The sequence below is a fragment of the Phalacrocorax carbo genome, chromosome 3 (assembly GCF_963921805.1).
Source record: "Phalacrocorax carbo chromosome 3, bPhaCar2.1, whole genome shotgun sequence".
NCBI classification, from domain to species: domain Eukaryota; kingdom Metazoa; phylum Chordata; class Aves; order Suliformes; family Phalacrocoracidae; genus Phalacrocorax; species Phalacrocorax carbo.
In genome coordinates, this window is record NC_087515.1 from 11,711,692 (window position 1) to 11,724,620 (window position 12,929).

General features: G+C 43.0%; 1 protein-coding gene across 1 annotated transcript in view; it reads right to left on the reverse strand.

Annotated features, from left to right (window-relative positions):
* The window catches only part of AHCTF1 (AT-hook containing transcription factor 1), a 47,344-nt gene that overhangs the window by 13,531 nt on the left and 20,884 nt on the right, over window positions 1-12,929 (reverse strand). Inside the window, 18 exon segments of the mRNA XM_064445831.1 lie at window positions 388-495; window positions 1,056-1,206; window positions 1,295-1,442; window positions 2,648-2,779; window positions 2,873-3,017; window positions 3,194-3,381; window positions 4,135-4,281; window positions 5,436-5,492; window positions 5,617-5,740; window positions 6,406-6,499; window positions 7,048-7,152; window positions 7,933-8,073; window positions 8,236-8,325; window positions 8,419-8,509; window positions 10,635-10,763; window positions 11,712-11,773; window positions 12,247-12,428; window positions 12,516-12,648. Coding sequence (XP_064301901.1) covers window positions 388-495; window positions 1,056-1,206; window positions 1,295-1,442; window positions 2,648-2,779; window positions 2,873-3,017; window positions 3,194-3,381; window positions 4,135-4,281; window positions 5,436-5,492; window positions 5,617-5,740; window positions 6,406-6,499; window positions 7,048-7,152; window positions 7,933-8,073; window positions 8,236-8,325; window positions 8,419-8,509; window positions 10,635-10,763; window positions 11,712-11,773; window positions 12,247-12,428; window positions 12,516-12,648 — 2,227 coding nt within the window.

The following is a 12,929-nucleotide window of genomic DNA, read 5'->3' on the forward strand; positions in this document are numbered from 1 at the left end:
CACAGGGGAACCCTCGCTGTTGGCGTGAGGTACCAGGCCCGTGAACGAGTTACAGGCATTTTCTTTCTTTTTAATTGTTTCTTTACATTTTGTACTTTGCTTCCTAAATCACTGCTTCTGAGGCAAGAGCAATCCAAGTTTAAGTTGCACAAGTGATGTAGTGCTCATGTCAGAAGAAAATGCGTCTACATTCCAATGCTGGCACCACTTGAGAGTCTCCACTGAGCTGTATCCCTAAGTCGACCTTTTCTTTAACAGAGACAAGCCTACGTGCAAACAGAACACTTTGCAGCAAACACAGAAAATACACACACACAGACACATACGCTTATGTATACGTGAGGAGCAACACCTTGCTGAAATATTCGTTCTGTACATCTACTATACCTGGAACATTTCTGCGAGAATTTTGTGACTGGTGTCCCAACAAACGCATCGCGCAACTCTGCCTCAGGGAGAGGATGTGTTATGGCTGGTGGTTCTGTAACTCTAGGACTAGAAGTAAAAGGAAAATGTAACTGACCTTCATTCCCCTGGAGACCAAATATACCAGAATTCACAAGAACTCACCTTTATTTGACCACACCACCTGTCGGAAAACCATCTGACAACTAACAGCCTCTTTCCTGCTCCTGCTAATTCTGCCTGGTTTTAAGTAAAAGAGGCAGAAACGAAGCAGAAACTGGGCAGGAAGTGGGAAAAGATTACGATTTGGTCACACGCCCAAGCCTATCAAGATCTGTCCACCAGCGCCTTGATGGTAATCATAGTTTTAGCTGCAGCTGTCTTACATTGTGTAAACACATTTACCGTGATGTAGAGAGATGTATTTGCAACACAAAGACTGTCATGGCAGAAAAACTCTCTCTCCAAATGTTACGCTAAGACGCATTGATTCCTGAATGGTGCGTTTTGTTTGGCTTTTTTGCACTTCCACCGCTTTAGTCAGGTGCACCTCCCCTCCAAAACACTAACAGAATTCTAAGGGATTTTTCTCTCTCTCTTTCTCTCCAAGCACGTAGCTCAAGACTAAACCTCGTTCAAAGGCTGCTTACCTATCGTACTGTGAGCAACTGGGTTTCTGCTCATTTCCTACCCACACGTCGCCAATTTTCGACAATATGTTACTGATGAAAGTTGCTCTTGTCTGCACATTTCCTGCACGAGCTTGTTTCGTTACTGTCGATAATGGCTTTGGTCTTGCGACTGTAAAGCAAGAGGGGACAAAATTAGCAGCCTGTGTAATCCAAGCAATGGTTAGTTGTCCATTCTATTTCCCCCCCAAAAAAATTACCTGCTCTTAAGACCGATGAAGGCAAATGGTAAGGCTTGGCTCTCTCTACAGCCAGCTTCCTCTGAATTCTAGGAAGGATCTTCCCATATTGGCCTAATATGGAATTTCTGGCAAGCGCTCTCTCTCTCAAGCGAGGATCATGATCATTCTGATGAATGAAAAACCCAAAGCAAAAAGTTCACTGATTACAAGGGATTCATCGCACAGAACTCTCGCTGCTATTGCTAATTAGCGAATACGTTTCCTCTACAGATGTAGTAAGACACATCCACTGCACAGAACAGCAGCAAGCTCAACCCGTCAGCACACACCAGTTTCACCCAGTATTTTTAGCAGAGCGGAAGGAAGACTAGAATAATAACAGGACCTACGACTTTAAGTAAAACAGTTCTGGCACCCAGCACAGCCGTATTCTGATACACTTGATAGCACCTGCAATTGTTAAATGGCTGACAACATAGCAGGCTTTCCCTTGTTTTTCCTGAAACGCCGCTGACCGAGACAACTGAATACAGAGGGCAGCGGCCCATTACGTTGGACAAAAGGAAGCCGGTATTGGAACGACGAAGAGAAAGCTACCTACACGCACCTTCCGGCTGGATCAAAGTTTTCAAGTGCACAAACTAAAACTTCCAAAACCACCCCATAGCTTTGCTTCGCTGGAAAACTATGCTTCCGGAAAAGAGCAAATATGTCACGGATCCACAACGGAAGTTCACCTAACACAAAATTTGATCTGGCTATTTTGAGATACAGAAGTTGGATACGAATTTCTGTCCTAAAAGTGGTAAAATGAACGTTGTGGAATTGCAGAGCTCACGCTATGACTTGGGGAAATAAACAAGAAACACCCCAAACAACCCACAACGCCAATTTTACCCATGGATTGGCATCCAGGCTGCTCTCAGCTAGAGAAATCTAGTTGCATGCAAGACACAGGAGATGACGTACAACGTACTCGTCATTCCGCAGCAAGGAGCGACACAAACTACTTTCAGTGATCTAAACCATACATGGCATACGTCTCCGAATAACTGAATGGTAAGATTGGCTGACAGGAAAGATAGAGATAGAGATATAGATATATATTTATTCCTCAGATGCAAACAAACTCTTTTAGTGGAGTCAGCAAGGGTCTGTATCATTTGATTTACAACGTCACAGAGTACCTCTGGAGTAGTGAAAGATCTTGGTCAACTTTTACATTCAGCTGTAACGTAAGGTGTAGAAACCCATTCCTAGTATTTCAAAAAACGGTGCGAAAAACAAAGCAGGATTTTTACTGAGTACTACCAAAACCGGTTAGTAACACCTAACAGGAACTCGCACGCTTGACAGCACTTTTACCCTTACCATAAGATTAGCCTTCATTGACTGGTTCAACTGTAGTGCTGCGATATAGTTGGCACGCTGCAGATGGTGGACTAAAAGAATTTCTTGATTCTGAACACCAGCATTGGTCTGCAAAAACTTCTCCAAACACTTCTGTGAGAAACAGCACATTTCAAAAAATGTATTACGATTCTGCCTCTTCTCTTTCCAAAGAGACGATGAAGATTTGCTTCTGTCCACACTTACTTGTTCAGTGTCTGTGAAAGGCAGCTTCAGTAATTCTTCCATGAGTCCCATCTCCTGACAGACTTCATACATGTGCTTTAATAGCTCCTCTACGTTCACCTTAGTGGTGTGCTGCTGCAACAGAGCCCAAGCCTCCACCATGCACCTGTGATTATTTTTTTTATTGAGACGTAAAGCAACATGAGTAGTATAACCAGAAAGATGCCCCACAATTAGTCTATTGCAAGTTTAAAGGAAATTTAAGGGATCGTGATTTCTATCACTTGTTCTCCACCTTTCACAATATCTGAATGCAAAAGGGTGGGAGAGCTATTTCTTTACCTATTGGACAACAGCACAGTGAGGAAAAGCCGCACTTCACTATTGCTTGAGATTGATGGCTTCATCATCTGCATGTATCTGAGGGCTTGCCTCTGCTCTCCTTGGCACATGAGGGACTGAATAATTCTCACATGTTGCCACGACACAGTTTTGATTGTGGCTGGATGAAAGAGCAGGGCCAGGGAATTCTGTAGAAGTTAGAGACCAGGTTTATTAAGATACATACATACACACACGCACCCAACAACAGTATTCAAAAGTTTCTTAAGTCAGGGTGGAGGTCTGTTAAACAAACCTGGATGATGACTAAACAACGAAATCCTTGCTACAGGACAGGTAGATAGAAATTCTTAAGTATTTGCGGAAGAAAATTCAGTTAACCGTACAGAACAAAGTCAGTCCTTTAAAGGGAGTAATGCACCCTTTTCTAGGTTAACCAAATCTCTGTATGCAACCATCGCTCCTTATAAACACAAGTTATTCTCCCAGGCAAACATGTTTGATTAACGTCGTGACAGGCAAAGAACAACCCTCAGCATCAGAAAGGACATGGTTTAGGCTGAAAAGTCACTTTTGCAGTCTTCTGTCTCAGATCGCAAAGCTAGGATCATAGTTTTAATCCTTCAAGTACCCAAACCACTCTTTTTGAGAAAGCGCTCAACTGCTCTGGTGAAAACAACCTAAACGGGCAGCTTCGACAAGTCACATATCGAGCATCAGTAAAGCTGATTTCTTCATTGTCTTAATCAATTTCCTGTCAAAGTAATTACAACTAAATTTCAAATCGTCGTTTTTTTGCTGAAGATGCCACAGCAGTATCACAGAAAGCGCTTCTAACGTTTTATCACCTGTTGTTAGCTAGGCACCCATTTTTGAAAATCACTGTATAAATCACAGCTTTGCACTGCAATGGATGCCTACCCAACCTGTAACGTACTTACTTCATAATCGTTGTGATCCAGAAGCCAAAAGCCTTGAATAAGCTTCACAAGACCCCAGGGGATAGCAAAGGCAGTTGGGAAGGAGTCAATTGAAGTTTCCCTTTTATTCGGAAGGGAATGCATGATATCCAGCAGCAAGTAAATTGTCTGATACCAAGCATCTAATTAAGGCTAATAAATTTGCCAGACCAACAATTTATCACATTACCTTTAGAAAGACAAGGAAATGAGACTATAGAAGCCATGGCAAGCAGAAAATACTCATGAATTAGCCTTGCCGGTTTATGCCAGCATTACCTGAAGAGAGTCAGGTCCTAACAAGAAAATTGCACTCTCAATAAATAACCAGAAAGGAAGACTCTCTGATTTCTGCAAGGCATTCAAAAAGGTTACCTTTAGATATCTAAATGCTTCCGTTCAAAACTCAGGCTCCCTCCTTGAGCATGGGAACGCCCAACGCTTAATTATTAAAGCAAACAAATTCTACACTTGTTTTTTTCCCTCGTTTCCAGCGTATATAAACCAATGCAAATTAGGGCGTCCTTACAACACAACTTTGCTCGGAATGATCAAAACGGGATTTAAAGCAGTATGTGGATCGCTCCGTGGTAGTGCCATTTCCTCTTTCTGACACCCGTTTTTAGGGACTGTTCTAATAAGACAGCTCCGGGGCACAGCAGTTTTTAAACCCCTTGCTCTCTAGTCTTCCCTCTCGGGTCAGGCAACGAACAACAAAAGCCATTCTGTACATTTCAGCAGCTTAAAAATTAAGGTTCTGCCCAATGACTTGTCTCTCCCTCTCTGTTGGTTATCCTGCGTGCCTGCACTCTTCACAGAACAAAAGCAAGCCCTGTTAGCTGGGCTGGAAAATGGATGATTTTGGCAAAAACCAGGTCCCGGTAAACCACTGTTAGAAATCCTTTTGCTCTGAAACGCCACGCTTTAGTGCATCGTTCGAGGAAGCAGCCATTTGCTACAGGCATGGGTGCCTTGAAAAATCAGAAACTGCGTTTAAAGTTTGAGAAGAGCTAAGGGAGATTTCCATCCTTAACATTCTTTAGGAAACCTGTTTCCTCATATCAGAAAAGACCTTGCAACAAAACATTAAAACAAAAATAATCCTAAAAGATCCACAGTACAAAGAAAGGAAACAATGCAACTTAATTCTAAACAAAATGTTTTCACTGGCATTGTGTTTGAAGCATCGTTTAGAAAACGTATTAAACACGTAGGTGGCAACCATTTCAGAGCACCGATGTGCATATCACGAGGGTGTAACAGAAATAACTCGAAAAGGATACAATGGCATGCTTGTAGCTTTCTTCAACACTTTCGAGCAAATAGAGATCCAGCAGTGCCTGAAATGAAGAGTTAGAAGTTTTTTAGAAACTCCTCTCTTTGATAAATCATTGGCTTTTGGGGAGGGGTGGCCTGGGGGGAGGCGGGGTGGCGGTGGTTCTTTTCAGTGAACGTAACACTCACATGTAAACTAGCAGGTGGATATTTCCCAGTTCCTCCTCCATCTCTCTGCCACAACTTCTCAACTTGGTCTCCTAACTGGGAAACCATTCCATCGATCATCAAGCAGTCAGAATCCCATTTTCCTCTGCAACAAAAGGTAGCAAGGATTTGGACAGAGTAAAACACTAATTCCACCCTCTCAGTGTAACAGATTGCCTCCAGTCAAAACCAAACAAACCAGATGGGTCCGTACACGCACCGTTCCAATTACAGAGGGCTGCCCTTTCAAACATTACATTCTTCAGAACCCCATCACACTCTCCTGCTGACTGCCACGCTACCCTGTAACTTCCCAATGACAAAAAGCAGAAGCAGCACACCAGACGCCGTGTGCTTCTAAGGAACGCACGAGCCCGTATGTAAGTTACCTGAGAAGTAAGCTAAGTAAGGTGAACTTCAAAGCCAATACCTAACACGGTGCAGCTTCCACCTTAACTCATCTTGCAGCGCCTTGTTCGCAGTGCCACAGCCTAAGCTTCTTTAGGTCCTCGGTCAGTTTTCAGCACAAGTGCCAAAGGAAAATCTAGTCTCACCTAATACAAGGCATATCACCTAGATGCTAGGAAGCTCGTCCAGGAAACAGGGTTCACTTTAGGAAGTGACTTCTATCCAAGAGCCAGCAGAGCGCTTGGTGTGCCAGCTACACGTAACTCTGACCATCTGCTTAAATTACACAGATGTACAAAAGCCCTCCACTTCCACTTGTGAACGTGTAGCGGAAGCCTCTTTGAATTTCCCTCTAAGTCTTACCTTGATAAACGCTCAAGTTTCTGTCGACGACCAGCGTAGTAGCTCTGAATCAGAGGGTAATTGTAGAAAGGTCTAGACAAATGCATATCCTCATCTACAGGCAATACAGTAAAAGCAAGTTGAAGTAGTAGTATCACCTTTTTAAGCTGAAATTTTTGACTAAGACGACAGAAGATCACACAAGCTAAGCATCAAGAAGCACAGGCAAGGCTCTGCCTTTGAAAGAAGCCAATCCTCTTTCTGCCTTTGCTGAAAGACACATAAGGCAGAGGACTAGTTATTTCGTTAAAATCCCAAGCATTTCAAGCTCTGGGCGTAAGCAGCTCCTTGAATCGGAGGCTTATCGCTATTGCTAAGAAACCTCCCGGAAAGAAACTGCTTGATGCTTGGACTTGATGATCTTAGAGGTCTTTTCCAACCTGAATGATTCTACGATTCCATGCTTGCATTATTCTACACTATCGAGTTGAAAAAATACCAGTCAAATCTCAACTTCAGCAACAGAACTTCAGCATACGCTGTCACCGAAGCAACACGACTTCTTACTGACAAACATTTACAAAAACATGGCTAAGCACGTGTTCGTAGGAACCACTTACTGGGTCGTCCCCTTGTGACAAATGTAGTACAGTTTAGGCTTACCTAAACCCTCTGGCAGGAGACTCGATCGACAGAACCAGAGGACCACTTGTGCGTACAGAGAGATGAGGCTGGTCACCACCTGCTTATTCGTCAAGTCTGCAAAACCTGAAAAAAGGCATAAGAAGATTTTTGCTATGCAATTCCTTTCATTTTTACAAAACTCCCTTCATCACACTACAGAGAATGGAGAAAAATATCATGGTAGACGTCTTTCCCTTTGCATTTTTCACTCGGTATCACTTCCTTATTTGCAGAAAGAACCCACAATCACCACCAAAACAAAAAGCAACCCCCACAAAGAAGCAGAGTCACTAAAGGTTAAAGAAAAAAAGGAAAGCCTGAACTATTAAAGCCTCTCATGAAGAAGACACCTCTTCTTCACGTAGCAGAGACTTTCACCATCACAAAGGGATATTCTCTCTTTCCCTCCATATGCCAAGAGCAATTTGTCATACAAAAAGCTATAGACTCGCAAGCAACTTACTTTACCTGTTACTCAGTCATGCTTCCTGTATATTTTTAGTCATGTGCAATACAAGAGTTGCATGCAATCATAAATTGCTAACTAAGAATCACAGAGAGACATTTCCAGCATTACAACATTCAGCGCCTGTAATTTCAACCCAGTTGCTTACACAGCTTCTTGCTGAATGTAGCCTCCCCTGCCCACGTGCACAAACTCCACAACACACTATTTCCCTCTTCTCCAGGCGTATTGAGTGGCAGTCCCAGCTCCTCCGATTTAGGCCCCTTCTCCCAGCTACGTTTGACTGCCTTCCAATCATCAAACACAACAACTAAAGCTCATGTTTCCACAGTTACAGCCCAAGCATAATTCCGAGCCTTAGGAAAACGTACCCGAGATTTAGAAATACCGTTACAAACCTTTCTCCGTGAGCTCTTGTGCTTCTGTGAGAAAACAGTTTAAGACTGTGCTAAGGTTGCTGAAAAGCAACTGGCAGTGCTGAAGAGACTGTAACGTCTGTGGGTCAATGAAGTTGCAGGAGCCATCAAACAGCGGAACACCTTTTCAAGAAGAAGCATTAAATTGTGAGCCTACAGAGCAATTTCAGAGTTTCAAAGTACACTTCAAGACCCGCGGCCAACATCCTATACCAGCAGACTACTGAATAAGCTCAACCAGAAAGAATGATTTTACCTTTGCAGAATGACTACACTAGTACTCACATATTTGGTCCAGTTCGTCTTTTGTATAGACCACTTTGTTCCACGTCCACTCAAGAACAAACCGTAAATTAGCAGCAGAACTTGGCTGCTCTTTAAGGAAAAAAAAAAAGAGAACAAACCAGAAATGAATCAACAGTTTCAAACTAAAAACCATGCAACATAAACAGACGTAACAAGTATTACCTTCAGATGTCCAGTGCTTAATGCATCCGGTCAGAAGTTCTAAAGAACCTGTCTGGACAGCAGCTGACAAGACCGCTTCTAGCTGCTCCTCCTAAATGCAACAGACAAAATAAGGAGAATCCTACCCCCTTTCAACATCCAAACCAGCAACGGGAAATGTCTGTTTCTAGCCGTGCACTCATTCAGACATCACAGTCAATTAGTACACGTACAAGTAATTCCACGCTCCTTCTCTTAATTCTAGCCACGGCCTGGACTACTTGTTGGTCTGAGGAACACAGGAAACTTTTCCTCTGACATGTCAGCTTCCTGCAGGCTAATTCTAATCTTTATTCGCATGCCTCGGCATTACAGTCTCAATTTACTGAGTTCCAATTAACTCTTCCCAGTACCATCCCCTGCTAATACCCATTACGTGTGTCGTGCATATAAGTTTGCCGTCAGGAATGCACGAAGGGGACAGAACAAACAGAACTCTGCAATGTTTGCATGGAAGCAGTGAAGCCAAGGTCAAGCAGCTTCCTAGACTATGAAGATCTGAAACAGCTCCCACACCCAAAACAGTTATATAACTTATATATCATACATATGTATGTTCTAGAACGAGAGAAAAGAAGTGAAACATCTAAATTCTAAGAGGTTTCAATTTTAAGCTCTTCAAGCACTCTATTTTAAGGTAGTGGGAGTCCTTCAGAAGGGCAACACACAGATCTGCACAGACGCGCGCTACTAAGTAGTAGCTTATTGCAGCTGGTGTCTTGATACTTTTTTCAGGTGAAGGGATCCCCCATAAAATTGGTTTTGGTTTGTTTGCTTGCTTGTTCTTTTTAAACACATCCACAAATACCTTTCCCTTCTAGGTAAAATCTTCCCATTCAAAGCCATCTCTACACATTAGGATAGATATGTGAGCTTTCCATCTTTTTCTGAAAACCGGTTTCAGACAATGCAACACACCGACTACTACTTACGGTGGCAAACAAAAGCCAGACTAGGTTCTAGAGTCTAATTCTGAAATTTGCCCTACTAACATTCAAAAGAAAACCCTGCTAAAATGCCTAACAAGTCTTTGGACAAGGTAGTCACAATTCAGCAAAGGTTATGAAAAAAATGTCTTCCTTTCTCAAGTTATTTCCAAACTGGAGTTGACATCAGATCATCCAATTTGACTGTAATAGTCTACATCAGGCTTGCAAAATGAACAGTCTAGGGGCTAGGTCGACTTGCCAAGAAATTCATTTTAGCCACCACCCTGTGCAGAGGTGCTCTTTGCCCTAACACACGTCCACAAATCCGGTGAAGAATCCAGCAGAGGGGAAGATGAGAGTAGTTGAAACACTACTCTCCCCTTCCGACTAATTGCTCCACTGTCTGATGACTACCTAGCCAGTCATTTAGCTTTGATCCTGCCTGGGTGAAGGTGGCTGGTTCATCCCAAAGGCTCCATCCCTCAGGAAAATCCTTCAGATGAGAGAGAAAGGTTGGTGCACTGCAAAGGGAAATCCTATGAAGGAGGGGAGTGAAGTCACTACGGCGGCACAAAGTAGATAGAAGACACACGGGTGTCTTGAGATAAAGGTGTTTGAGCTGTTGCAGCAACAAGAGGGCAGCTTAAGAGGAGTAAATAGGGTGACTGTAGCACAAGGCAAAGGCAACAGAGCTGGAGATCTGCTTTGAGAGGCTGCGGAAAAGCCTACTGATGAAGGGAAAATGAGGGGAAGCGGTGACGCAAGCGTCACATAGAGCTGCCAACAGTTAATTGTTTGCTGCAGCCCACTTCCTTGGAAGCAAATGATCACGTACAGTGCAGCAAGTGGAGGTTTGCGATAGCTCGCATCCGAGCGAGACACCCCCTTCGTCAGCTCCGGCACTGAACCTAACGCTCCAAGAAACTGACAGGGATGAAGCTTGTTCTGAGGGAAGGATGCTTTCTGTTGGACATGACCAGCAGCGACTGCGCGCTTCCTTGTCCGTACCTGTGGCACAGAATTAATAGATGGACCCTGAAAGACAGATCTATTAGGGCTGTTCCCTACCAAACGCAGGAGTTTGGATCGAAGAATACTATCGCTTCTGCTAACTAAAGTTAACACCTGCATTTCAACGCAGCCTGCAAATAATATGAAAAGCAGACTTTTTTTCACATCTTGTAGCTTCTACAGCCCCGTCAGACAAGAGGGATGTATTTCCCCCTTGACTCCCTGATACGCACTCACCTGACTCAAACTGGATGGCTGGACATCAACTAGTCTCGGAGACAGCAAGCCAGCTACAAGGCACCTATTGTAGCTATCATGGATGGCTTCCCTTATTGAAGGACCAGACTTCTTTAAAAAATTCAAGGTCTGAAACATCAATCAAAAACTTCAGATTAAGACAACGTTATTAATCAATCCCTAAGGTTCTGGATGACCACCAGGAGAAATAATAGGAACGTTCCCTTCAACTGTCACAAAGCCTGCATCAGTAACACGCTCTAGGTTAGCAATCTGAGTAAGCATTACTATGCAGAGCCTTAAAGACGGCAGCCAAACTAACGGTTCCAGCTTATAAAAACAAAAAAAAAATCCTGCAAAACCAAAACATCAGCCCTTGCAATGCTTAATTACATATTTTCTAGCTCCTCTGCCAATCCACAGGCCTCTCTTCTTCCCTGAACGCTGACACAAAATACATTCCGTTGAAGGTAAAACTAACACACGACTTTAAATCGCACCTCGGAAGACCCTTGCTATGCTTGTTCGTGCAGAACCTGATTTATGTTGGAAATATTTAGTGAGCTGAAACTTAATTCAAAATTATCTGATACAATCTGTGCTGTGGCTCTCAAGGTAGGATTTGGCTGAGTTTGGGAGAAAAACAATTCATTTCTTCCTAGAAACTCTTCCACAATTTTTCCTCTCCTCCATTCTGTCCTCCTGTTGCAAGTTAATCAGGGATCAAAACCCTAACTCAAGACTACGCAGGCAGTTGGGCTCATGGGTAATCAAGAAGTAACAGCTTTCCCCAACTCGCACAATACTTTTGATCTTGCTCCTCCAGCAACACTCTGTTCCTTGCTAGACATTCAATCCCTGATGCCGCTTCAACAGGAGACAGTGGTAGTTTTACAATCCCAAGAGTGGACCTGAAGCATTGCCATTTGCATAAAACTGGCAGGATACAGTCACAGTTACGCGTGTGGATGGGCAGGAGGAGCGTAAAATGGTCTCTGACTCTGAAAGCAGTGCAATAGAAAACTTAGAAAAGGTACACCTCTTGACTTTCTCAGTAAAGATACAATAAAGGATCACCTCCTTCTGGAAGCCGGTGCAAGTCATGTGAACAACTCCAGAGTTCAGCAAGCACGTACCATCTGCAGAGACAACAAAGGTTTGACAGCGTTCCATACTCTCTCAGTTAGGGTATCGCCAGTCTACGTTGTTTTAATAGCAACATCTGGAACGATAGAACTGAGTACCCATTTTCTTCATCAGACCGCTTACAACCTTTTTTAAAAAACATATTTACTCAGTGTAGAAATTTTAGCTCCAGTGCTATCAAGGTGCTGTGCTTTGAGCTTCAGTTCAAAGGCGTTTCATTTTATAGCCACCACCGCTTCACAGGCTCCGTTACAAAAGCACCAAAGCCCAGCACTCAGCAGACCCTCCGATCTGTTTCACAATAGTTAATAATTTGTCAGAACAACGTAATCAGAGTTGGGCTGGGGGGTGTTGGGGTTTCTTGCTTTGGCTTGGTTTTCACGGGACAAATAACAAACAAGAGAACCAATAATGGCATTTGACCTCACTTTAAGCTTTTCGCTAATCAATGCAGCAAAACACCTACCGAAATTATAGGTGCTTGGATTAAAGAACTGCTCAGGTGGTGGGTAAGAAGGAGGAACTCCTCGACTTAGGCTCCGCTCATGTACCACAATATCCAGAATGAGGTTTGGAGAAGTCATGCTTACTACAGTATCCAGTGACCACAACGCAAAATAGGGGCAATCATGAAGGAATTCTTCTGGCCTGAAAGAAAACAAGTGCATAAGCTAAACGCCAACTTCCAGGTGAATTATTTGGAGGGATATTGAAAACAACTTAATCAAAATCTACCTTAGTGAATCTGGCATTTGAGCATGATACCAGCGATTAATGTCAAATACACCCAAATAAGTAGATGGTTTTCCCTGACCATATGTGTTCACTTGCCATCCAAAGATTGATACACTGGTGTCAGGAGATATTACTGCAAAAGACAAGACATTGTTTCTTATTGTTAGAAAATACCGTAAACCTCCTGCTTTCAAAACACCACTTTCTAGGTTTGCTTCGTTCTGCCACAGCACTCATGAAACACAACACGTAGTAAGAATGCTAAGACTACTAGGAATAATAAAAAAATTTACGCCCCAGAGCAAACATCTCTGTGATAGGTTTCAGTCATACTGACCCTTTTTCTTGTTCAAATGCTATCAGTCCTAAGCCAAATCAAGTACACAATTATTAGCTAATCAAGGGTTCCATACA